General features: G+C 46.9%; 2 protein-coding genes across 3 annotated transcripts in view; both read left to right on the forward strand.

Annotated features, from left to right (window-relative positions):
- The first annotated feature begins 2,545 nt into the window (after positions 1 to 2,545).
- Positions 2,546 to 13,844, forward strand: LOC139054136 (uncharacterized). Its single transcript, XM_070530737.1, has 12 exons — positions 2,546 to 2,715; positions 7,223 to 7,347; positions 7,414 to 7,570; positions 7,661 to 8,314; positions 8,390 to 8,556; positions 8,611 to 8,755; positions 8,817 to 8,956; positions 9,016 to 9,166; positions 9,234 to 9,438; positions 9,493 to 10,105; positions 10,160 to 10,298; positions 13,594 to 13,844. The coding sequence occupies exons 2-12, from the start codon at positions 7,260 to 7,262 to the stop codon at positions 13,796 to 13,798; spliced, it is 2,664 nt and encodes an 887-aa protein (XP_070386838.1). The 5' UTR covers positions 2,546 to 2,715; positions 7,223 to 7,259; the 3' UTR covers positions 13,799 to 13,844.
- A 6,237-nt stretch (positions 13,845 to 20,081) lies between these two features.
- The window catches only part of LOC139054133 (uncharacterized), a 30,279-nt gene continuing 26,803 nt past the window's right edge, over positions 20,082 to 23,557 (forward strand). Inside the window, exons 1-2 of one of the 2 annotated variants that reach the window (XM_070530733.1) lie at positions 20,082 to 20,230; positions 23,390 to 23,518. In XM_070530733.1, the coding sequence (XP_070386834.1) occupies positions 20,107 to 20,230; positions 23,390 to 23,518 (253 nt within the window). In that variant the 5' untranslated portion in view covers positions 20,082 to 20,106. Of the gene's footprint in view, positions 20,343 to 23,389; positions 23,519 to 23,557 lie in introns of both variants that reach the window. The other variant, XM_070530734.1, reaches the window with a different exon arrangement.

Below are 23,557 nucleotides of genomic sequence, written 5' to 3' on the forward strand. Positions count from 1 at the left end.
CTTATTCTGTATTCGGTACTTTCCTCTTAGGAGCTCTGTGTCACGCTGATACGCACGTGCCGTTCGTCGTGCTTTGAAAGATCCGGTAGAGCAGTTTGACCAGAGATGCCCTTGCGCCATTAAAACCCATCATTCATCTGGTAGAGCAGCGTTGAGCAAAGGAAATGCACGCTAGGTGACGATAACTAATTTTTGTTCGAGTGCGCGCCCCCAGTCGAGTCCTATAAATTTCAACCTTATGCTGCTTTACACCGCGGCGAGCTGGGCCGCACCGCCTGAGCACCTGCTCCAGACTCCGTGGCTGCTTCTGGTGCGCCACATCCGCCACATCTTCCTCCCTTGCTATATCAGCGGCAGCAGGCTAGGGGTTAGTATAGAAACATGAATGCTTGTAGTTAGTTTGCTTAGACTACTACAACTAGAAATGCTACTACTACTACTACTACTACTACTACTACTACTACTTAATACCACTGCTAGTAGCATCACCTGCGGTTCGCCCCTGTAGGCAGAGGGAACGCTCCAATAGCGGCACATGCTCGAATGATGAACTGACACAGCGCTGTGCAATGAATATGCGTGCTGTCAGCTGCTATTGTATTCTGTTGTACCAGCCAGAATCAAATCAAAATAATGTTTATTGTTTACAAAGGTGTTAACTTTGAGTTGAGCATACAAAAGGAAGTCCCATAGCTCAAGGCTGCGAGGGGACCTCCTGTTTTGAAGTGCACAAAGAGAAGTGACTGAAGAACAACAATTACATAGTAGCAACAACTAGTGAGCAACAACTATTATGCATTATTTACATACGACAAAACATAAGTTGCAAGCGAGACGAGTATCAACTCAACTTTCCTTAGAAAGAGGAGTAGTATTTTCTTAACTTTAACAAAGAATACTCAGTGTTTTAAATCATCAGGCTAGTTATTCGAATATGGTACAGCTGAAAAATTGCTATAGCATTTCGGGTTTGAGTTTCCCTCGAGTAGCTTTATTCATTGTTAATGCGAACTGCCGTTGCAAAATAAACTGAAAGGAGGAGTGCATGCCCAATTTGCTCGTTGTCCCTGCTGACGTCTTTGTTGACGAGATCGGCTTCGACCTCCGGACATGTCCGAGCCGAATGGGACAAGCAGCACTTCCGAGACGTCCGTGGCGCAATCGAACACGGGAAATCCATTCACGCACTGTGCAGCGATCCACCGCAAGACTTCGAAGACCACTCACTTGACGCGGCTAACAGCGCCGACTGTCTTGCTCAAGGTTGTGATTAATACGCCGCAACCATATTGATGCGGCACTTACAGCGTTTTAAATCAGATTTAATTCCATCGTGTGGCTCAAGCCTCCCAGGCGGCCTTACCCGCCAGGAGGAGGTGGTATTGCAGAGTCTCACGGTGGGTGCGGGGCTTACACCATCGGGCACCTATGCCTGGCCACAACGTCTCCGTGGACCACTTGTGGATGCCCGCCCATATTGCTCAGCTAGAGCGTCTGCGGCTACAATGAAACACCTGTTGCGGTTGTCTTCATCCCATGAGAGCACTGCACTATGATTCTTGGATCTATTAGACCAACCATCGAAAACAGGCCTACATTCATACATTTAATAGTTTATGCTGCTGGGCATATTTTCGAATTAGATTTTCTTTAAAAATCAGAAGAAAGACGGCACGACAAGCACAGTGACAACTCCGAGCTCCCGCCGTCTTGCGCGAGCCGAAGTGGAAGCAGATTATATTAATTTTGAAAAAAAAAGCTCTTGATATTCGTGTCACGAACCCGAATATAACGCGAGACGCGTTGTGAGGCCGAAGATCCTGGCGGTAATTACGGTAATTTTGCTTCCCTCGCCAGTGACTCCGTTCAAAATCGCTTTGCTGTTTTTAGTCCTAAGCATTCTGGGCGAGTTTAACTTGGTTTTCAGTAACGACTTGCACGCTATGTTTGGGCGCCGAACCCGAAGGGCACTGAGTAAGTGGAACTGAATTTGTACCGCTCTTCAATGAGGCTGTTTGACGCCAACTTGGGTAACTAGGTAACGTGGGCCGTTGCCATGGGTACGTGCCGCTGGTTAGGTGCCGCTGGGTAAGTGTCACTGGGTATGTACCGCTTTGTAGGTGTGGCTCTTGAATGCACCTCTTTGAGGCCAACTTGGGTCGCTGGATATTGCAACAACAGACAACACCATGCGCTGCACCCCGCAACAGTGTGCGCAACACGTCGCAATAGTATTAACTGTTTGCAACATAATAGTTCTACGATTTATGAGAACCATTCTCGACCAAACGGTGAATGCTTCGTATCACGTAGATGCCACCTGGAGTTGAGTCTGCTTAAATTGTTTCCTACGACAGTCTAGACGCTTTTCCAGGTGTGATTCTTATTCTTCTATTGCTAGTTTATTTACTTACTTAACTTTTAAGGTTTCCCTTTATAATACTGGCATTCTTCGTCTTCATTCATTAATTTATTTCGCCATACCGCTTCCTCTGACAGGAGCCACGAAGAAGAAGACGAGGCAGCGTCTCGCGGGCGGGGTTGCTGGCTCGTGTCAAGCTCGCGGGTCGCGCAGCCCGGCACGCACCAGTGTTCCAACGGTCGTCGCGAGGGCTGCCACGCAGGGCCGCCGAGCGTCGGGGGGGAGCCTTCCTCGACCGCGTCTACCCAGAAGAGGGGCAGCCGTCCGGGCCGCCGCCGCGCCCGCCAAGCTTGGTGAGCCGCTCGTTTCGTCCCGTTGCAATGTGTTTTCACTCCGCCATCCCCAGGGTGACAGCGGTGCCCAACTTAGTGCTCAGAATTGTGCCTTAGTGCAAACTGCGGCAGGCTTATCGCAGTCCTCAGGGAGCCTGCATGCCGTGGAAAGAGCGCGCCGCGGTCGCTTCAGTGCAACCGATGCCAGTTGCTTTGACGTCAGGCGATTATAAATTGGAAAGTCGCTATTCTGCTCGCACTTCGCTATTCGCGCAGGGCTAGGCAGGTATACCGGCCAGCTTTTACCTAGTGCCGCTAGGTTGAACCGACCTGCTTTGTCCTTAATGTGGCTTGGTCCTATGCGATTATTTGGCTCGCAAAAATAAATATAATGCCGGCAAATGGAGGCCTGGGGAGAGCACCTGAGATTTTGATAAAGCGGGTGGCGCAGTATTCCCTGGGTACCGAAGGTGCGGCAGGCGGATCAAATCTGGAACCAGGATGGTCCGGGTTCTTGCTTTCTGTCGTCCCTATGGTGTCATGGAGGTGCCGCCAATGTGTACAAAATGACGCGTTAACACTTATAGTATTTGCGGAAATCGTAACTTTCCTCGTGACTTGAGCTGTCTGGGGCTTGAGCTGTCTGGCAATATCTGCGAACAGCCGGCAAAATTTATTTCGAGTGACTGCCAGCAGAATAGTCACGCGCTATAAGTTTCACGACGCGTGCCCTTTCAAGTGGAGGGCACACTCAGTGGCACTGCCTTCACTCCTGTAATAATTTAATGTAACGAAGATATGCTTGCGTTAAATCTGCCTAGCATTGTGTAAGACGCACGCAAACCCTTAGCGAAACGATATGCGGGGTGCCACAGTAACGCGTTTAAAATAAAATAAAAATTCGAGTTTTAAGTGCCAAAACCCCGATTTGATTATGAGGCACGCCCTATAGTGAGGGGCTCCGGATTAATTTTGACCGCCTGGGGTTCTTTCACGCTCACCCAATTCACGGTACACGGGCGTTTTTGCATTTCAGCCCCATCGAAATGCGGCCGCTGCGGCCGGGATTCAATCCCGCGCCCCCGGGCTATAGTTGCACAGCGTCACAGGCGTTACGCTACCACGGCGGCTAAACGCGCTTAAAATAGGCACGCCATACACAAATACCAGCGGCTGTATCAAACTCAGCGCCCCATTCAGTACCTTATATTCGGGCAGTGTGTTTTTATTGTCGCGCACGATGTCACAAGTTCGATTCCCTTCCGTGGCGGGCACATTCCGATGAAGCTGGAATGCATAAACGCTTGGGTGCCGTACTTTGGGTGCAGGTCAAAGTGCCTCACTTGGCCGAAATTACCCCGGAAATCTAAATACGGCGTCCAAGCAGCAGCTTCGGAACGTTAAGCACTTTTTCTTTTTCATTTCCTTTTAAGTAGACAGAATACAAAGCGACACCTGTCGTTCAGGTTAAAATTGTTATGGGTCCATTTATAAGTGCTTGTCTAATAATAATAATAATATTTGGGGTTTTACGTGCCAAAACCACTTTCTGATTATGAGGCACGCCGTAGTGGAGGACTCCGGAAATTTCGACCTCCTGGGGTTCTTTAACGTGCACCTAAATCTAAGCACACGGGTGTTTTCGCATTTCGCCCCCATCGAAATGCGGCCGCCGTGACCGGGATTCGATCCCGCGACCTCGTGCTCAGCAGCCCAACACCATAGCCACTGAGCAACCACGGCGGGTTACTTGTCTAAAAGTTAGGACGCCCTACCCACTTCAGATATCCCAGTGGGAGAAGGAAAATTATTAGTGATCAGGCGGTTAAAGGGAATTCCGTCTAGTAAGAAAGTATGCATTTACGTTTACGTTGCTTCGTGAAATGCATTATTGCGGATTTTTAAGGTACTGTTCTAACGGCTTGTTTTGTACAGCCTGTCCATGAGCTGGCTTCCGGGACGAAGCCTCCGCTGCGATACCGAGATAGATGCGGAAAGCGCACTGGTGGATTACCTCAATATGTGATTAAATGCTGTATATGCTTTGGAAAGTAGGTCCAGCATTGATAAGGAGTTCTTACGTTAAACTTTTCTCAAGGCTAAAGTTGTCTAAAGGCAGCCGGCCAATGAAAAATAGCACTTACGAACGAAATGTTTTGTGAATTCGGCACCAAGCCACCACGCTAACGCTGCTGCGGTAATTTATCAACGGGACGTTGATGGGAGATTACCGGTCGGCGACAAGATCGGCGACCAAAAGAGCCACTTCGTGCGACTCGAAAAGAGCCCTCGTCGCAGAGATCGGTGCAAGATAATGTATACGCGTGAAAAAAAAAAGAATAAAAAAAGCATCGCTTGTCGCAAGGCAATCAAAATGCGGGATTACGTTAGAATGGAATGGATAAGGGCGGAAGGGCCGTTCTCGCTTGTAAACATCCGGTCAGCTATTTTGCAAGATATCACAGGCATGGCCGACCGCATCGTTGATTGCAGGTAGATTTGCCGGTACTTTCTGAATATATGCTCTGCGTCATGTAAAGAGAAGTCTGCAGAGCAAGTGTATGTGTACATGTATGTTATGTGCATTAAGATAGCTGAATTACGCGAGCGTGTTTTTGCAGTATTGGCATAGAAGTCGAGTCGATCTTTCACATTGAGTACGCAGCATTTCTTTCGCTGTACTTTGCGCTGGAGAAACGTGGTCATCCAAGCCCTCTGCAAAGCTCATTGGTCTGAGAGTAAGCACGCGGCTTATTCTGTGCAGTGTATAGATAGCTTGCACGGACGTCCTCCTAGCCGCTACGTATAGGAGGACCAGCACGGTGCAAAGCTGCGTCCATTGGTGTCTTGCGCAGTGGTTCTGTGTGATTCTAGCCCAGACGTCAGCAGCGTTCCGACCGCGCCTTACTGACAGTGATGTACGTTGCGGCGGCGGATATGATACACGACCCTATCCTCCATGTTGGAGAACCAGCATGGTGAAACGCTGCCTCATCAAAGTCACGTGCAATATATATATATATATATATATATATATATATATATATATATATATATATATATATATATATATATATATATATATATATATATATATATATATATATATATATATGCAGGCATGATGCAATGCAACTAGTGAGCGGGACTGACGTCATGCACTACGTAGTGCATTTTCAACACCGGTAATAGTATTAAGACAGTGACGCAAGCGCTCTCTCTGAAAGCGCGATCAACAAGGTATTATTGGCTAACACATCCTCGTACTAGCTAAAGTGTAAGTGCTTGCGATGCCCCCTAAAGCTGCACGGGACGAAATCAAACGCGAGTGTAATTCGTGATCTTTATAGAACCTCGTCACCGTACTTGCCCACGTACGTAAAATAATGATTTTGAGAATTAAACCAGTGAAAGGACGAAGCGCAGAGGAGAGACGTGGCACACACAACGACTGGACTAGCAACTGTGCTTTATTAAAAAAAAAAAAACAGCCCAGTAGTTTGTGCCACGTCTCTCCTCTGTCCTTCGTTCTTTGACTGGTTTAATTCTCAGGACTATGTACCAACTGACCAAGCTCGCTACTCTTCTGTAATATGACTGCGTTTGTTGTGCGTGTAGCGTATTTTTTTTTATACAAGCATAAGACACACATAGTTTTGCACTAACCATGATTTCGGAACAAGCCTGCCAGAAGTATCCTGGTGAGCTTCAGTGCAGGTACAGCGCGCATCTCATCAGAGTTTGAAAGCGGGAATGCACGTTTCGTCGCGTGCGACAAGAGTGCCAATGCGAACGTGCCCTTGTTGCTGTTAGGATGCCGCCTACTCCCGCGATAGAAAGCTTCTCAGTGTGAATGCGCCTTAAGCGGCGCCCGGTTCTCCCATTGAAGTGAGCTGGCTGTCACTTCTTAAATCCACCCGCTGTTGTTGCTTAGTGGCTTTGGCGTTGCGCTGCTAAGCACGAGGTCGCGGGAATAAATCCCGGCCACGGCGACCACTTTTTTGTGGGGGCGAAACGCAAAAAAACCCGTGTACTTAGATTTAAGTGCACGTTAAAGAATCCTAGGTAGTAAAAATAATACCGGAGTCTCCCACTACGGTGTGCCTCATAATCAGGTCGTGGTTTCGGCACGTAAAACCCCTTAATCTGATATAACTTCTTAAAGCCCACATGTCTTCTCGGTTTATAGTGTTAAGAGGTGCACGGCGCTTGCGACATCGTTCTTCCCGCCGTCATTTGCGAAACTGAGAGAAATTTTGCACTGTCATGCACGAGACCAAAGCGGAAACGCCATTCGCTAACTCATAGTGGGGTGAAAGAGAGAAAAGAAAAAGAAGACATGGATATTAACTAGAAAAGTATCCGTTTGGCTACCCTATACTGGGGGAAGGGAAAAGGGGAGTATAGAGAATAGTTGTTGATACCTGTCTGGTTGGTGATACCTGATGTCTGGTTGATACCCGGTTATTTGTTCGCGAAATATGAATTGAAGGAGCTGCAAGTTCCGAGCGCTACTTTTTGCCTGCAGAAAGTCACCGTTCCCGTAACCTCCAACACCTTCAAACATGGATCTCAAGCTGGCGGTGTTGTGTGCTATACTCTTCATGGGCTTGGGAGCTTCCGGAGCCTACATTAAAAATCTTGCAACCGAAGGTATGTAGCACCACATGCGATCCGTCTGCAGATTATTCTACTCCCCCATCTTGTATTCGATTACAGATTCGCCTCCTAAAAGACCCGTTCTGAACGTTGCTACCGGAAACAATACGAAGAAATGCGATTACCTACAGCTTGCTAAGACTTACACCCGTTGCTCGATGCCTTTTTACGCTGACTTCATAAGCGACTCTCTTCAATCGAACCCATCATCGTGCAGGTACGTATTGCTGCGGATCGGTCTTGTTTTGAGCACACCACATTCGAGCTCGTGGTGCTCATATCGGTTACACGTTTCCTTGCTTTCCAGCCCACTGAACACATTCCAGACGTGCCTGCGAGATGTCCTTGAGAAAACCTATTGTTTAAACGACACAACGCTCTTGACACCTACAATTAAGTTCTTCACAAACAATATATTGAGCACTTATGAACAAGCCTGCAACACTGCCTCGGAAAGTAAAAATCTTATTCCTGTTGCCAACAGCGCCGACGCTTCAGAAAAGAAAAACTTGAGTAATGATGGAAACTCAACCGTAAGTCACGATGATGCTTCTTTCAATAAGAGCCTGGTTAAAGAAAGTGGCCGGAAGAGCACTACATCTACTAGTGTAGCAAACGATAGTAACCACCAAACGCAGACACTCCCCTCAGCCGAACCAAACAAGAAAGCATTCATTGAAGAAAAGCCAGCCTCGGACAATAATTCGAATGCATTTTCAAACGATATGGCAGGAGTGACTAACGCAGACAAAGCTTGGAGGCCAGTCAATCAATCTCCCGATGCCGACGACCGAATGAGGATGGCTACTGAAGATCCCTGCACCACCTGCACCTGCGAGCCAAAACTCAATACTGGCTACAAGTACCCCACGACATGCTCAAACCGAACATTGCTTCGACGGATGTTCACATGCGGAGTTGCCATGCATGAATTTATATTGCACGACCAAAATCCTTGCGAGTGAGTAGCAAACTTACCTTACTCCCGGCATCTCATTTCTAAACAAATAACGATTCCTGTTATTTTTTTCCCTAGGTGCTTTATGAACTATCGTGAATGCATTGTAAAAGCAAGGCAAGAACTTAAATGCGAAGGTGGCAATGATACGGATGACCCCATTCTTGTCACAGTGAAGTTAATCGAGAGCTTGATGCTCAGCTGGTACCAAAACCCATGTGCTACTTTCGGACAAACTCCCAAAGGTAACTAAAAACCGCCGCTAAGGGTCGGATATATAGTTTCCTTATTTTTTTCAGCACGAGCCAGCCTTGTAGGCAGTACTGAGCGCATTTGTGATGCGACGAAGGGCTCGATTGCGTCGGTCGTATGCTACGCAACTTACCTAGCCATGACCGAACTGAAGACGCCGGCACCCTGGACAAACCATAACGACGCTTGCAGGTAGATATCTGAATTTCGAGGCACAAACAACAAAGCTTAAGCACGCACGTTTCTTTTACAGCGCTGTCATCGACGTCAATAGATGCCTGGCCGCTGCGGTACACAAAAGCAACTGCACCAACCTTGAATTTACGAGTCATTCAAGGAAGTTCCTTGGGGTTATCACGTCTGGCAAGGATTTACAATGCCCAGGGGAGAATGGTAATTCCAGCCGTATTTAATGGGCTAACCACAGACACTGAAAGTATACGTTCTTTCAGCTTTGCCGAATGTACAAGCATTAGCCGCATACGTGAAGCCCGGATGCCAGCGCAGCAAAGCACTCAAGAGAGCTCTTCGATGTTCAATAAGCTTCCAAGACCTGGCTGACGCGGAGCACGAGTTCACTCCTTCGCAGCCTGTACCATGCGGGTGAGTGGAACCTGTAATGTTACTAACAAAATTCCACACGCAGTAAGTATTGTGTTTATTGTTGCAGACACGTTTCTCGGCTCCACACGTGTCTTGAAGACTCGGTTGAAGGCACCGGCTGTTATGGGGACATCAACGTTCACTCTGAAATCAAGCTGTACAAGAAAGTGCTTGAAGACGCCTACGATGTCCGGTGCCTCGTGGAAGAGCAGCCAGAGGCAAACTTTCGTGCAAAGAACAAGCAACACATGCTGAGGCCTCATGCTAAAAATGTAAGCATTACACAAAATACAAGGGGCGACATCTTACTATTCAAACCATTACAGATATACAATCAAGCGTCCGGCTCCAGTGGGCTCCGAAGCTGGCGGATTGATCTGGGTCTCTATGATAAGAACACCGAGAACGTGGGCTACTACTACGACGACTCAGCAGAAGGACGCAAGGCCGTTTTCGCTGGTCCCCGGATCATAGCGATGCACCCTGACGACTCGGAGTATAGCGACTATGACCGTTCGGACACCCTTTACCAGAAGGCGCGCGACTCCAACGCCCCGAATGGGTGGCGGCCACTGGCGATGCGCCTCGAAGAACACGCTTCCACGACGTCCAAGGTCGTGGGCGCAGCGGCGCTCAACAGCTCATCGAATGACACTACACCACAGACGCTGTTGCAGTTCTTCAAGCCAGAGAACAACGTAGAAACTGTGCCGAGGGCGCGCTCCGCAGAGCTCCAGAAGGTCGAGCAAATCGCCAAGAAGGCTCGTGGAAAGAAGGCCACTGGAGAAGACGACTACTTCTTTGGGAACGACTACGTCGAAAATTCGGAGCTTGCAATGTTCCCCAACGGGCTCGATATGTTCCGTCACTTCAGAGGAGGCGCACTGGCCAAGATGGAGAACGTCGTAGCTGTTAACAAGTCTGAGCTGGGCGCCAATGGTAAGAGGAAGTAAATTAAATTGCAGGAGATAATAGCCTTTTGTTGCGTTACAGAGTGCCCGGCCGAAAAGGTCAAGCTGGCGCTCGGTCTCTGCAATGCGACCTTGAGGGGGCTTCTACTCCGTTGGCCAAACGTCAGCGATGTGGGTCTGCCCCTGGACGGCAGCAGCGCAGGAGTTAAGCAGTTCTGCAGGTACTGACCAAGTGCATTCAGTCGTTCCAAGGAACAGCAGCTTCAAAAGCAAATAATTTATATAGCGTATGATACAATTTTATAGCGTGGCCTTATTAGCTGATATGTTTCATAATCAGCTAGCACTCAAGATTAAGACCCCTGCGGAAGTGCAATAGCCATAGAATCACGCTTGACTGATATGATGGATGATCACAATATATCGACCAAATATCCTTTATCCGTGAGGCACAGCGTGTACATAGTAAAATACTTCAGCGCCTTTCGGACAGTTTAATTGCAGGAGCGTTAAAGCATATTTAATTGAATCTAGTGATTTCTGCTACTTCTGTTATCTCGAGTGTTGCTATTACTTGATATTACTTTAAAATTCAATATAACGCTTCACAACTGCAGTCCGTTATAGAGCGCACTAAGTTATTTTTAGAACGACAAAAATTTGACCTAGTAGGTAGATATTTAATAGACAACTATAGAATAGTGTTTGCAACCAAACATAAACGCATTACGTGCGCAAACAGCGCTGTCATCACTGCGCATGTTCCGAACATAATTGGGTTTCTGTGGTTTACGTGCGCTATGATAGCGTATGTTATTTAGCGAGCTTATGCTAAAAAAATGTATTGTCGAACATGGCGGCGCCTATGGCTCCCGGTTCAGCGTGAATTCTCGTCATGGCTACGCTCTCACTCTCATTGATCACCATTAACTATTGAAATCAGCCTTCTCTTCCTCTAAACTCAATTCAAACTGAGTGCGTATAGCGCGCTAAATTTTTTGAGATCGTTCGGCATTCTGGCGTCTGTATGCCTAAACGAAACGCGCTCACATAGCAAGAGAATGGTTGCTAATGGATTGCCTTGGCTTGGATACGTTCGTTACAAGGCACCAGACGGAGCTCTGTCTTCTAACATCCTTCTTGCGTTTGCGTTCCCGCACGTTAAACTAAGTCTTGGAGGGACGCGCACCGTGACGTCCTGCAAAGGGGCTTGCATTTGACGCACATATGGCGACAAACGCTATTCTAAAACTGTCTAATGTTAGAAAAAAGGTTAGATGGACAGACACGGACACAAGAGGGAAACGGACAACCTATACTATCAGCTGTAAGGTCGTACAGTGGCGGAAAGCAAGGTAGACACAAAACTTATCTGCGTATATTCAGGAATGGTATCGTCACCCATCAAATTTATCTGCGCAAGCTAAGGAGAGGAAGCGCCAACCGTTAATCAGGGACACGTGCGGGCCTACAGGAATCGTAACTGCTTAGGTATGATCAAACATTACTACTTTATATCAAATATAAGCATAAACATCATATAAGCATCAAGTATAAACATAAGCACGATATAAATATAACTGCTTAGATACGCTGGCTAGCGCACGCGCTTACGCTATTACTGATACGCCAAGCCGCGGCAATAAGATGCGCTTCTTCGTTCTTATGTCCGAATAAAACTATACTGTCATGAAATTTTGGAGCCCATCCACCATTGCGACGGTGCAAAGACAGGTTAGACGTAGTTCCCTTGGTTAACGACCTAGTATGGTCAATTAAACTGATTCATACAAAAAAAAAATGTCTGCCCTACATAAACGTGACCGCAGCCACAACGAACATTATATACTACGCCCACATGACATTCTGTGCGAACTTGTTGGTGATATTACATAACACCTATGGGGCCCTCCTTTGCCATTCACCTCTTCTTTCTTGCTCTTCTCGACGGTGCTTAACTTCACTAACTTATTGGGAGCCGTAAAAACGACAACTTTGTATCTGCTTGCTCCCTAAGTCTGTGTGACAAGGAATGGATGTAGGGGATACCCGCGACTCTGTTATTATGCTCATTGCTTTCTCCAACCATGTGCGAACTGAAAGTGACTTTTCAAGTGTTCCAAAATAGTGGCTATGCAGCGGCGGTCAATAAGCTTTGTCTCTACCTGCCACTGTGCGACTTCCTTCTTCTGTCCATGTCTGCACGCCTTTTTTTTATAACATGCACTAAGATACCCTGCGTTACCAATTTAAACATTATTGCAGCGTCAAGTTTGTGTTTCGTATCACAAGTGGTGCAACTGCGGACCACTGTCAATATTCTAAAGCCATAGCTATAGACAGTAATCAAACAATGCACAATATAATAAAAGCAACATAAATGACTAACCCTAATAAAAAACAAGTAAGCGCTCCGTCGTTCAATTTCCATTTCAAACATTTCTTTTTAATTTAGCAACTTAACTGCAGACACCCTTAGCAACGGCCAGCATTGCGAAGCTCGTGAGAAAAATAAAATCCCGTCCACATGTTTAAAAAGTACATTTTCGCCATTCGTTACTTCCATGCATAGTCAAGCACGATGACTACGTTACCGCCACTGCACTTTTGCAGTGTACCCAGTGATAACGTCTGCCAGAAGTAGTAGCGCTTCGTCTATTTTTTCATGTTCAAATCCTCGTACATATATGTGAACTAGCTGGCTATAACATATCCCCAACTTGCACAGTCATTCACCTTATTAGCTTACCCAAGGTTATAATCGGCATTAAGACATCTGCGGGTGCTACTGCTGTTACGGATTTATATCTCCCCTTGACTTCTGCACCGATGTGCACTTATGTTTTGACAGGGCCACTCGATCAAAACCTTGTGCGCCTTTATCAAACGCTCGTGTTTCTGACATCGAACTGCCATACATTGATCTAGGTTTGACAGCTAATGCAAGTGTTTCAAAAAAATTACTGCTTGTCTGCGCTGTTATCTGTGAAATACCTGTGTTCCAATGCAGAAAACTAAATATAAAGGTTGTCCACCTTTAACAATGTTCAGTCGCTCAATGAGACTCATGCTTCGGATACGCAGAAAGCATTGACACGTTGCGCCGTTTTGAACACAGCTGATTCGCTTCGGGTTCCAAACTGACGCGAGTGGAAGCGCCCGCGATGAGTCTGCCAGAAACCTAAGAAATGTATCTCCTACAAAATACGAAAACATCACCCTATGCGAAAAGCAAAAGTACAACCTTATTCTAAGCGCGAAAGAAGCATACTTAGGTAAAGGCGAAATCGGATTAGCCCTAAATCTTTAATCGCGGCATCCTTCAGTAACGTAAAAAGACCTTGGGGTAGGCTATGTGAACAGACTAATGTTGGCACCACTGACATAGGTCTCCAGTGGACCACAAGGCATCAATGGACTAGGCGTTCTAGCATGCTAAGCACTTCTATCTCACCATTATGTGCTCCCACGGCGGCCGATGGTACACAAGCCTGATACGATTCACGATTTTTTCAGCGACCTGAACTCCTACAGGGGGTGCCTGGCCGCGGTCCTGAAGGCTTACAACTGCAGCCACATGCAGGCAATCAACGGAGTCTTTGAGGCATACAGAAAGAAGATGCGGCTTCCTTACTGCGCCTCCTCCGGTAGCTGGACCCGCGCAGCAGTGTCCACTTTATTTGTTGGACTGCTGGCGAACGTTGTGAAGCAGTACATTTAATCATAAGGACCAAGACGGCCCATTAAATTTCACATTTGTCGAGCTATTAGACTGTGTCCACTTTTTCGATAATGACGGAAATGCGCTTCTGCTTACCCTTATAATACTATAATTTTATACCTTATAAATCGATAACATGTTTAATCTGGGACTTGTCGTGGTGGCTCGGCAACTGGGGCGTTTTTTGTCAAGTCCCGCATTCCTATAAAGGGTGGCATATGTAACGACGCTAACTCCTTCCGGTGGTAATCGAGCTATCCACCACGGCGTCGCTCGTAGTTCACGGTGCAGCTTCGCGAACATCCCCCCCCCCCCCATTTTTAATTTAGTCGTGGTTGTAAAGTTTAGAGCAAGCAAAGTTCATTGAAAGAAAAAAAAGTTAAACGCTCATTTTTGAATCTAGGTGAAGCAAAGCTTTCGTCGAATGGTTACTCATACATTACAAGTTTGCTCTTTTGTTCGACGTAAAGGGAAACTTGGCGGTAGCGCGCATGTACTCTCGCGCACCCGAGCTGCGCAATGTGACGCGTGGCGATTATCTCGCAAAAGCTATTGGGCGTTGGAACGATAGAGGTATATGCGTGTGGCTGTGTCCTATATAATGGCCAGAGCGTGGGGATGCTGTGCTGGGGGACCTAGGTATGAGCTATTCGGCAAGACAGCAGCACCCAGCAAACGTAAACAAAAACAAAAACAAAAAAAAAAGACAAAGCCAGGAAGGGTTTGCAAGGAAAGCTTCGCCTCAAAAAGTTGGAGCACGCCAACCGCACCAACCCGAAGGCCCGAACGTAATAAACGGGACATTGCATAAATGCTCTGGCGCCTATAGTGCGAGAAGTCGACGCAGAATGTGTATTTGTATACGTTTCTCAACCCTCCAGCCCCCGCGATGCTGTTACCCTGCGAAATGGTCAGTGCCGTGCCATTAGTGGGCGATGAGTCAGTTCATTGTCAGAATTATGGCAGTTCGACAAGCGAGTCTAGTTAAGCGGAGCTATAAAACCATGTTGCGTATGGATCTATATTTACCAACGCGACAAAACTGTTGTTTGAATTAAACGTTGCTTGTGATTTTTCTCCTAAAATATTGAAAAGTTCCGGCAAAATGTCTCGGAATTTGAAATAATTTTGTTAAAAGTGCAAGCGGCGTATCTTCAGTTATTCCCGACGCTAGTATACTATAGTTGTTCTTGTTTACACTCGGCCTGAACCGCTGAACTTTCATCATAGCCTCAGGTGAACGCGATAGCATACGCAGCGATTTCCATGCGTGTTGGGAGTTTGAACTAAGTTGGTTGGTTAGTTGGTGCCTGGTGCTGTGGATCAACCTACTCTACGGGGAATAGGCCATGAATCGGGTGGTTTAGTAGGGAAAAAGACTCTCATTAAAAAAAGAGAAACTCTCATTAAAGCAATAACTGTATTCGTTATAGAATGATCTTGTTAATCAGGACAGGGCTCAACTTTCCGAACTCTGTTAATATGAATTTCATGGAGAAGGGGTGAACACACGAACAAGGACATCGCCCCGACTTCTTAGTCCCCGTCTTCTCTTGTGCTCGCCCTGAAATGTGTTCATGCAAGCGATAGTAATGAACTAACCGGCATTTACGCTTTGACAGGCAGGAAATGACACACACAAAGCGTACCATACTCATATAGCATACACAGTCACGCGCTTCAAAAACTAATCACCGTGTCTCTTTGAGGCCGGTGTCTCCACAGGAAGGCTAAAAACGCATTCGTAGGGCAGGACTGGCACTGCTCCATGGTCGAAGTGCGTGTCGGCGCTCAAGGCGTGAACCTTGAAGTACACATTAAGTGCAGCTATTAGGGCTGTTTTGCATTACGTAAAGCGGCTGCAAGTCAACAGGGGGCAGTTTGCTGGCGGAAGCTGCAAACAGGAACCTTCCCCCCAAAATCTACACATACTAAGCAAAATGTTCCCAAACCAATACACGGACATATGTCCATGGTGTGGCGCAAAACGCACCCTTTATCATATCACGTGGGAATGCAGCAAAAACAAAACATTCCACAAAGTAGAAAATCCGAGTGCGGAGCAGTGGGAGAGTGTGCTCTCCAGCGGCAACCCATGCCTCTAACGGGGGCTTGTACACCATGCCCGACGAGCAGCCACGCTCAGTAGTGCCCTTTAATAGGGGCGTCAACCCTGCGAGACGGGAGTCACCATCGACAAGAAGAAAATGGAAGCACTCGGTCTGACCGCTGAATGACTCTGTGAATTAGAGCAATAAAGTGTGTCCTATCCTATCCTAAGTCAAATTAAGTGATAACATTATTAAATATACATTCTTAATTTCCATCATGCGCATTTCCATCACTGCGACCTCCCTTTCCCGCCTTGTTTTTATCATCATCCATAGTGAGTACGTGCAAACCACAGAAAATAACTTAACAGACGTACAGGACCGTGGACTTAGGCGCATATATTTGTATAGGCCCGTGTATGCACGGACATTTGTAAATGTAAAATTTCACGGGTATAACCAAATCGCCTTAAGGCACTTCTTCCTATAAGGCACATTGCAATTTAGCGATATAGAATTGCAGACAAATCGAAAGAAATAAAAAAAATTACACATTAGAAGACAATACTTTAAGTCCAATATATAGCACAAACAAGCAAATGGCGAGCGACACATTTTGAACAAAAATGTCGTAAACTACTTCCGAACGTACAGGAAAATACCTTATTTCGTTGCAGCACAACGTCTAGAAATGAACTATAAAAATGAAACTATTATGAGCATGCAGCGGTGGCGGTAACAACTTTATTGAGACTCTGCTCAGTTATGATTTGGCAGGCCCGAGTCCTAGAATGGCCCCTCATGAGGAGCGACCCTTTCGGCCCAGGCAACGAGGGCTTTTTGTAGTTTTTCATCCGGCGTTCTGAGCAGCTCCTCCCACATCTGTTGTGAGGGAGCTGGCAGGAGCGACCTGGGAGGGGGTAAGCTCTCGCACCCCCAAAGAGTGCGATTTTGGGTAGCCAATGTTTGATTTGTGCAATTTTGACATATTGGGTTCCATTGCCCGTTGGTAATTATGGCTAGCCAATGTGGGCGGGGGATGATTTAGTTTGGATTCGACGCAGGATCGAGGCCTGCGCTCGCGTGAGGCTTGCGTTTGGAGGCGGGTAGATTCGCCTTTTCTTGCTTGTAGTAGTTTGTTATTTCGTGGTATGTCGTCGGTGCCTCATCCATGGAATCCGAGTCTGAGGGGCACACCTCCCGGTTGATTAGACCTCGGGCTACCCAGTGCGCCTCCTCATTCCCTTGATTCCCCGAATGGGCAGGGACCCATACGAGTTCAACCATGTACACAAGTGAAAGAACTTCGCAGCAGAATAACATTTATCATAAAGGATCAACAAAGTAAAGAAAGAAACACTATAAATGTTGTCGCTGCTCCAGTGACTTAACTAATTTTGTGCTCACGGCACGATTGCTTTTGTAAGCGAAACAGGTTGCCAGCTTAATTGCGCATGGTAACTGGAATTGCGAACGGTAACTGGACCGGTTATCGGCGTCGATCTCGCTCACGACAGTCGCCGCCAGCCCCGTAAGCTCTGACCATGTCTGAGGGTCACAGCATACCACCACACGCGCGGCCTTAGAAACTTCGCGCTCCCAGTGTATAGCCTCGAGGTTCTCCCCGCTTGCCTTGCAAAGTTCCTCGAACTATGCCGTGGAAGCACAGAGAAGCCTGTCGCGATGCGGTGCCCTAAGACTGAGCGGCAGATATACTTGGCGTAGTCGACAGCGTTCTGGGTGTGTATGTCTGGCGTGCGAGTGTGCGCAGAGGGGAGGGAGAAAGGTGCGGTGGGCCTCGAGGATGCAGCGTACAGTCGCACGGCCGACAATGGGAACAGCAGCCGCGCAGTCTCATGCTGGGTCTTTCCCTCTTTATTTCTTGAGTGGCACGAACATCGAGTGACACTCTTGTTTCTTGCGCAGCACTTCCGGTTCACCTCATGAGACCACCGCGGAAGAAATTGGAAATAAATCAGAAACAAATAGAAAAAAAAAACAGTACAGTACAAATTCATGGGTTGCATTATAGATATGATATCGGAGCATAAGTTTAGTGACAAGTTGAGTTACTGATGAGTTTAGTTACAAGTTGAGTTGAGTTGAATTAGAATTAACTAGAAATCAATGATTACCGCACATCAAAGCACAGAATCGTAGACTTTAGAGACCCGCCACGTGAGCACGACTTTGGCGAAATTCCTGGAAACCCGAAAGTAGAAAGCGGAAGTTATGACGTCACTAATGACTTAGACACAAGAAGGTCACAAGATATTCAACCGGTTAATTAATGAAAAACAGTTGCCTCCGAATTCGGTTCGTGCGTTACGTTCGGCTAAAGTTAACCTAGAGGACGCCAACACCGAGGTGCGAGTGCACCTGAGAGACATCAAAGTCAAAGATTGCGGTCACCTACCATTACTTCAATCATGCGTGGTAACCCGTACGCGCCACTGGGTTAAATTTATCGTGTCGCCGCCATCATCACGTTTTTAGTGATGGTTTGTTGAAAAGAATACGCTACTGTAACGAAACCGAGGTAGCCCGATTTGAATCAGTGCAGATGTTCATCGCTATTATGTGTAGTTTACAACTGAACTGCTCTAACAAGGGAAATATTTTTACGTGTATATTAAATACATGTAGAGTTAACATACGAGAATCCCTGCGTCCACATGGACTGTTCGTAGCCTCCACGCCTAGTCACCTTGACACTAGTATAGTCAATTTTGTGCTCGAGCGCTGAAGGAAGGACGCGTTACACGGACACCTGCAGAATAACTAGCTCAGCTTAAGACCTAACGGTAGAATTCCGAAACGGCGACAGAAATTCAACAGAAACGGCGATTCCGGACCTTTCAGCCGCGCAGCATAACTGGCACGGCAGAGTTCACAAGGGAAAGCGTTTCCGCCGAAGTGGCCGTGTTTACTGGCGCATACATCACCTGTCCGCATGCTCGCAAACAACGCTATTTGTGAGTCGTAACAGTCTGTTAGGAGATGAGCGGACTAAAGAAGCAGTTATTTCGTAGAATCGCCAATGTTGAGCACCCATGTAGCCTCATATAGTTGAATTGCTTCGTGCCGAACCGGACAGCGTTATTATTGCACTTGTTAAGGTTCAGGCACGTTTCAAGAATAATTGTTCGGGTTAGGGATCAGTTCCGGCAAAAGCCGCCGTTTACGCGCAACTGGTACCGGGTTGCAATCGGGTTACAAGTGCCAACAGATCGGTTTAGGTCACAGTGCTCTCGCCAACTACCAAGAGCTGATCCGTAATTTCAGCAGAAAGATCTCAAGAGTGGCTCTGAAGAGTTTTTCCGTGCTGTCAGTGCATTATCCATTACACCACAGTGAAAGCGTCCGTGTTACAGAGCATGCAACACAGCGATGCACAGCACGGGACTCGGTATGTATAAACCGAATTAACACGGCAAGGTGGGCGAGTTGGTGATTGAACATGTTCCTATGGGTGGGCAGCGCAACCCGGACGAAAGACGAGAGGCTCGTATTGTGTACTTCCTCTCGTCTTTCGTCCGGGTTGCGCTGCCCACCCATAGGAACATGTATAAACCGATAGCGAATTTAGTCATTCGGTAGCGAAGATTTCTTGGATAGCAGGGCACCACGTGCATACTTAATGGAAACTCAGGATCTCGTTGGCTGCTTCAGGAGGTAAGTGAAGAGGTGCCACGCAGAGGGGTCACCCCGTGCCAGTTGCAGAAGTCTTGTGGGTGAGATTTGCCGTAATCGCAGTATACGCGTTGATGGAGCCCGCGTAACTATATAGCAGATGAAACAGGTCGTACAGTCAACGGTTTATATGTGGCGGCACTGTGATGTGTTGCAGAGCAACATACTTCAAAGCAGGTCCAGGAATTCCTGGTTTTATTTTTATTACTGGTACGATTTTAGTGAAGTACTCACCAAAATATGTGCATAAATATATTACGTTAAGAGTTTAACAATAAAAGAAATTATAAAATTTAGTGTGTACTTATGATTGTGCCTCGCTCAGGAAAAATGGCGTCGCAAACATTTCTGTGGCTAAAGCAGAGAACGGTAGGGCCAAACACAAGGCTCACCGGAAGAGTTGTGTATAGGTCAAGCTGTCGAAAAGAATCCCTCAAAAGTGTTTTTCCGTGAACTGAAGAAACAACATGTTAAGAAGGAGTGCTCTTGCTCAGTAATCTAGCAACTGCTATGAGACGACGAGGAAGTCTTCAAGGTTTCGCCAACTGGTCTGCTATCACCATCATGCTTGTCCGGCGCGCGTGCTTTGGGAAATCGTGGCTGGTGTTCCGAAGCCGGCAAGCACAAACACCTCCCAACAGCATCTCTGTGCCCCACGGCGCGGCGTTGGGAGAGGAGCCCCTGCAAGGTAACACAGTTTTGCGTTCCTCACTTGGCGTACCTCGAGCTGGCTTCGCAGGAATGCAAGGCGACACGGTTGGCATGATAGAGCTGTGACCAAGATTGCGACGTCGGAAAAGGTGGGCTCCGCTGTCATAACATACAACTCTCCCATTCAATCAGTAGTCTGTCGGCTCGCAATACCGCGGCCTCCGTAGAGATGTGGCTACTAAGTGGCCACCACGGCTGCAATGAACGTGTACTGATCGTCCACATGCGCCTCTGTCGAGTAGCCTGAACAACCACTTCCAAAACCAAATTAACTTCAGCCGCTACCCAAGGAGAGGGCAGTGCCGCAAGTCGTTGAATTGATTACGTGTTGACTTGAGAACCTTGCTAACGACAATATATTCCCACAGAATTCACACTGTGAGCTTGTCGATAAATAGGTGCATGTAACGCGAAGAAGAAAAGAAAAACGGCAAACGGAAGCAACGGACACAAACGCCTTCTTCTACTGTCCTTGCTTTCTTGTTCGCGCTACACACAGCTACCGATTCATACCAACTAGCCCGCTAACACTGGATGCAAAACTGTTTCATAGCTGGCTTTGTCCTGGATACAATAAGACAGCTTATTTATGTCATGAGTGCAAAAGCGCAGGGAATATATAAGAAAATTTGCAAATGCGCAGAGAAAGCGCTGAATGTCCAAGATTACAGATACTCTGGCCATATGTTTGCATAGTTAAACATCTACGGCAGCTGATACCGAGCAATGCAGTAATAATTCAATTATATACCGGTGATGAACCTGACTGTTCTGTAAAATATTTAGGTAAAATGAGAGGCTATGCATTTACGTCGTAAGTTATATTATGAAACTTCCGTGTGCGATATCTGTTTCTTTTTTATTATCACAATCGTAAGGAAGGCAGAAGGTTGGAGTAAGTAATTTCTTGGTGATTTTCACGTTGAAAGTTTGTTCCTTCTTGCATTTCATCTAATTTTGATACAACATATACCATAATTAAATGCGTATCCTGGGGGCTGCAAGAAATATTTCATGTTGCTCGAAGAGATTAACGCCTCTGGGCTATTCAGTGCGCAGCTATAGACAGTTGGTCGAACGAACACTCCAATATGGACATTGTCGCTTCATGTAGAAACTGTTATCTCCTTTTTATGTGGTGCTTCCTCCGGGAAATGCCTGGCGCCGCCGACGGGCATAGCAGATTCAAGTGAACTAAAATTAAATGAGAAGAGAATAACCCACAAATCCGAGGACAGTTAAGCACTTCTTATGAGTTGTGAATGCTAAAGCATTAATGTCCGATTGAACGCCGCTGAGCGGTCCTTCGAGTTATGAACTCTTCACCGGCAAACGAGCGCGTTGAGACGCTTGGCGAATGCCTCCTGGATAGCGGAAGGCCGGTGAACTTCGATCCGTGAGGTCATGCTACCTTGCCCGACTGCCATGTAATCTAATGGGGACACTCCCGAGCAAGCTGTGGTGATTGTGACGTCACCTCTTTGGTCACGCCGGGCTTGGCGATGGAAATTTCGGTCCAAGTAGAATGACGTCATCAAGCAGAATAATAATAATATATGGGGTTTTACGTGCTGAAACCACTTTCTGATTATGAGGCACGCCGTAGTGGGGGACTCCGGAAATTTTGACCACCTGGGGTTCTTTAACGTGCACCTAAATCTAAGTACACGGGTGTTTTCGCATTTCGCCCCCATCGAAATGCGGCCGCCGTGGCCGGGATTCGATCCCGCGACCTCGTGCTCAGCAGCCTAACACCATAGCCACTGAGCAACCACGGCGGGTGTCATCAAGCAGAATGCACAGGCCAGCAATTAAGGAGGCACTGGTTTAGCCCAGTGGCTAAGATACTCGACCTCTGAGCGCGTGATCGTAAGTTCGAAACTCGCCAACCTTCTTCCATTCGATTTTTTTATGCATTGCTTTCTTTATAGCGATTACTGAGGCGAAGTTCGAACGCAGGCGAGAGCCTGCGCGGTTAATACAGGATTCCGAGAGCGAGGGTGTGACGTGGCGTCGCGACGATGCCATCGCCAGCGCGGCAGCAGGTGTTCCCTTTCGCCGGCAATGCTCCGTCAAGACGTGGCGTGGCGTGGCGTCGCATCCAATGGGAATTTAGATGCCGTTTCGCTGCTCCAGAGGACAGGCGCTGGCGTTTTGGCACAATAGGCCATTTGATGCGTTCGCGTCATTCTGTCACTCTAACAGACCAGCAGTTGTCCGTACTGCGGATTACATGGCTTGCAAGCTTAGTTTTTTTCCTCTTAACGTCAAATAGAAAATCGGCTGCCCCTGTCTGCTTTCTAGTCCACACCGCGCTCTCTTCCTGTCTCGTAACTTTACGCCTAACATTTTTCTTTCCGTCACTCTATTGGGCGGTCCTTAACTTCTTCTCAACCTTTATTACCCTCCAACTTTCCGCTCCATATACTATTACCGGTGGAACGCAATCATTGTACACGTCTATATTCAAAGATAGCGGCAAGCTGCCGTTCATTACGTCTAATGTTCTGCCGTATGCGCTCCAACCCTTTTTATTTTTCTGCGTACTTTCTTGCATGATCAGGGTCCCCTATGAGTAATTGGTCTAAAGGTAATGGTACTCTTGCACAGATTCTAGAGGCTGCAGTGGCAATCATGAATTCTTGTTCTCTTGCAAGGTTATCGAACATTGCCTTTGTCCTACACTTTCCCGGTTAATTGGTTCTAAATAATTTCTTGCAATTCATCCCCAGCGTTGATTAACAGGACAATGTCATCTGCAAAGCGTACGTTGCTGGTATATTCACCGCTGATCCCCACTCCTAATCCTTTCCAGTCTAATAATCTAAATACTTCTTGTAAGCATGCAGCGACTAGCATGGGAGAGTTTGTCTCATGCCTGAGCCCTGTCTTTATTGATATCTTTCCGATTTTCTTGTGAAAAATTAAGGTAGCTGTGGAGTCTTTATAGATATTTGCTAAGATATTCACATGTGCTTTCCTCGTACTCCTTGTTTGCTTCTTGAGGGACTATAATTAAGACGTACTAAGGACGAGGCCCAGTGCTGCCCTCGATTCATTGTCGAGGCGGCGCATTGAGCTGAATGGACGTTTAGTGATAATGAGCTAAGTGTCCTTTTATTATTTTTTTTCGCAGACTTGCAGCTCAAAACGATGTCGGTGGGCAGCCTGTTAGCCTACGCCTTAATTGTCATGACCTGCACAGCAAAGGGGGAACGTATACAGGTTACCGCGCAGAGTGCACGAAATATGCGAGGACACGAAGGTAAGGAGGTTTCAAAAGTTGTACTGAAACTAAATGTCA

This window comes from Dermacentor albipictus, chromosome 1, assembly GCF_038994185.2.
Source record: "Dermacentor albipictus isolate Rhodes 1998 colony chromosome 1, USDA_Dalb.pri_finalv2, whole genome shotgun sequence".
Lineage (NCBI taxonomy): Eukaryota > Metazoa > Arthropoda > Arachnida > Ixodida > Ixodidae > Dermacentor > Dermacentor albipictus.

Bases quoted from the DNA above. Each gene is read 5' to 3' on its own strand.
- LOC139054136 (XM_070530737.1), top strand. From the start codon at position 7,260: ATGGATCTCAAGCTGGCGGTGTTGTGTGCTATACTCTTCATGGGCTTG. The intron at 8,756-8,816 runs GTAGATATCTGA...TTTCTTTTACAG, and splicing joins AACCATAACGACGCTTGCAG to CGCTGTCATCGACGTCAATA. The intron at 10,106-10,159 runs GTAAGAGGAAGT...GTTGCGTTACAG, and splicing joins GTCTGAGCTGGGCGCCAATG to AGTGCCCGGCCGAAAAGGTC.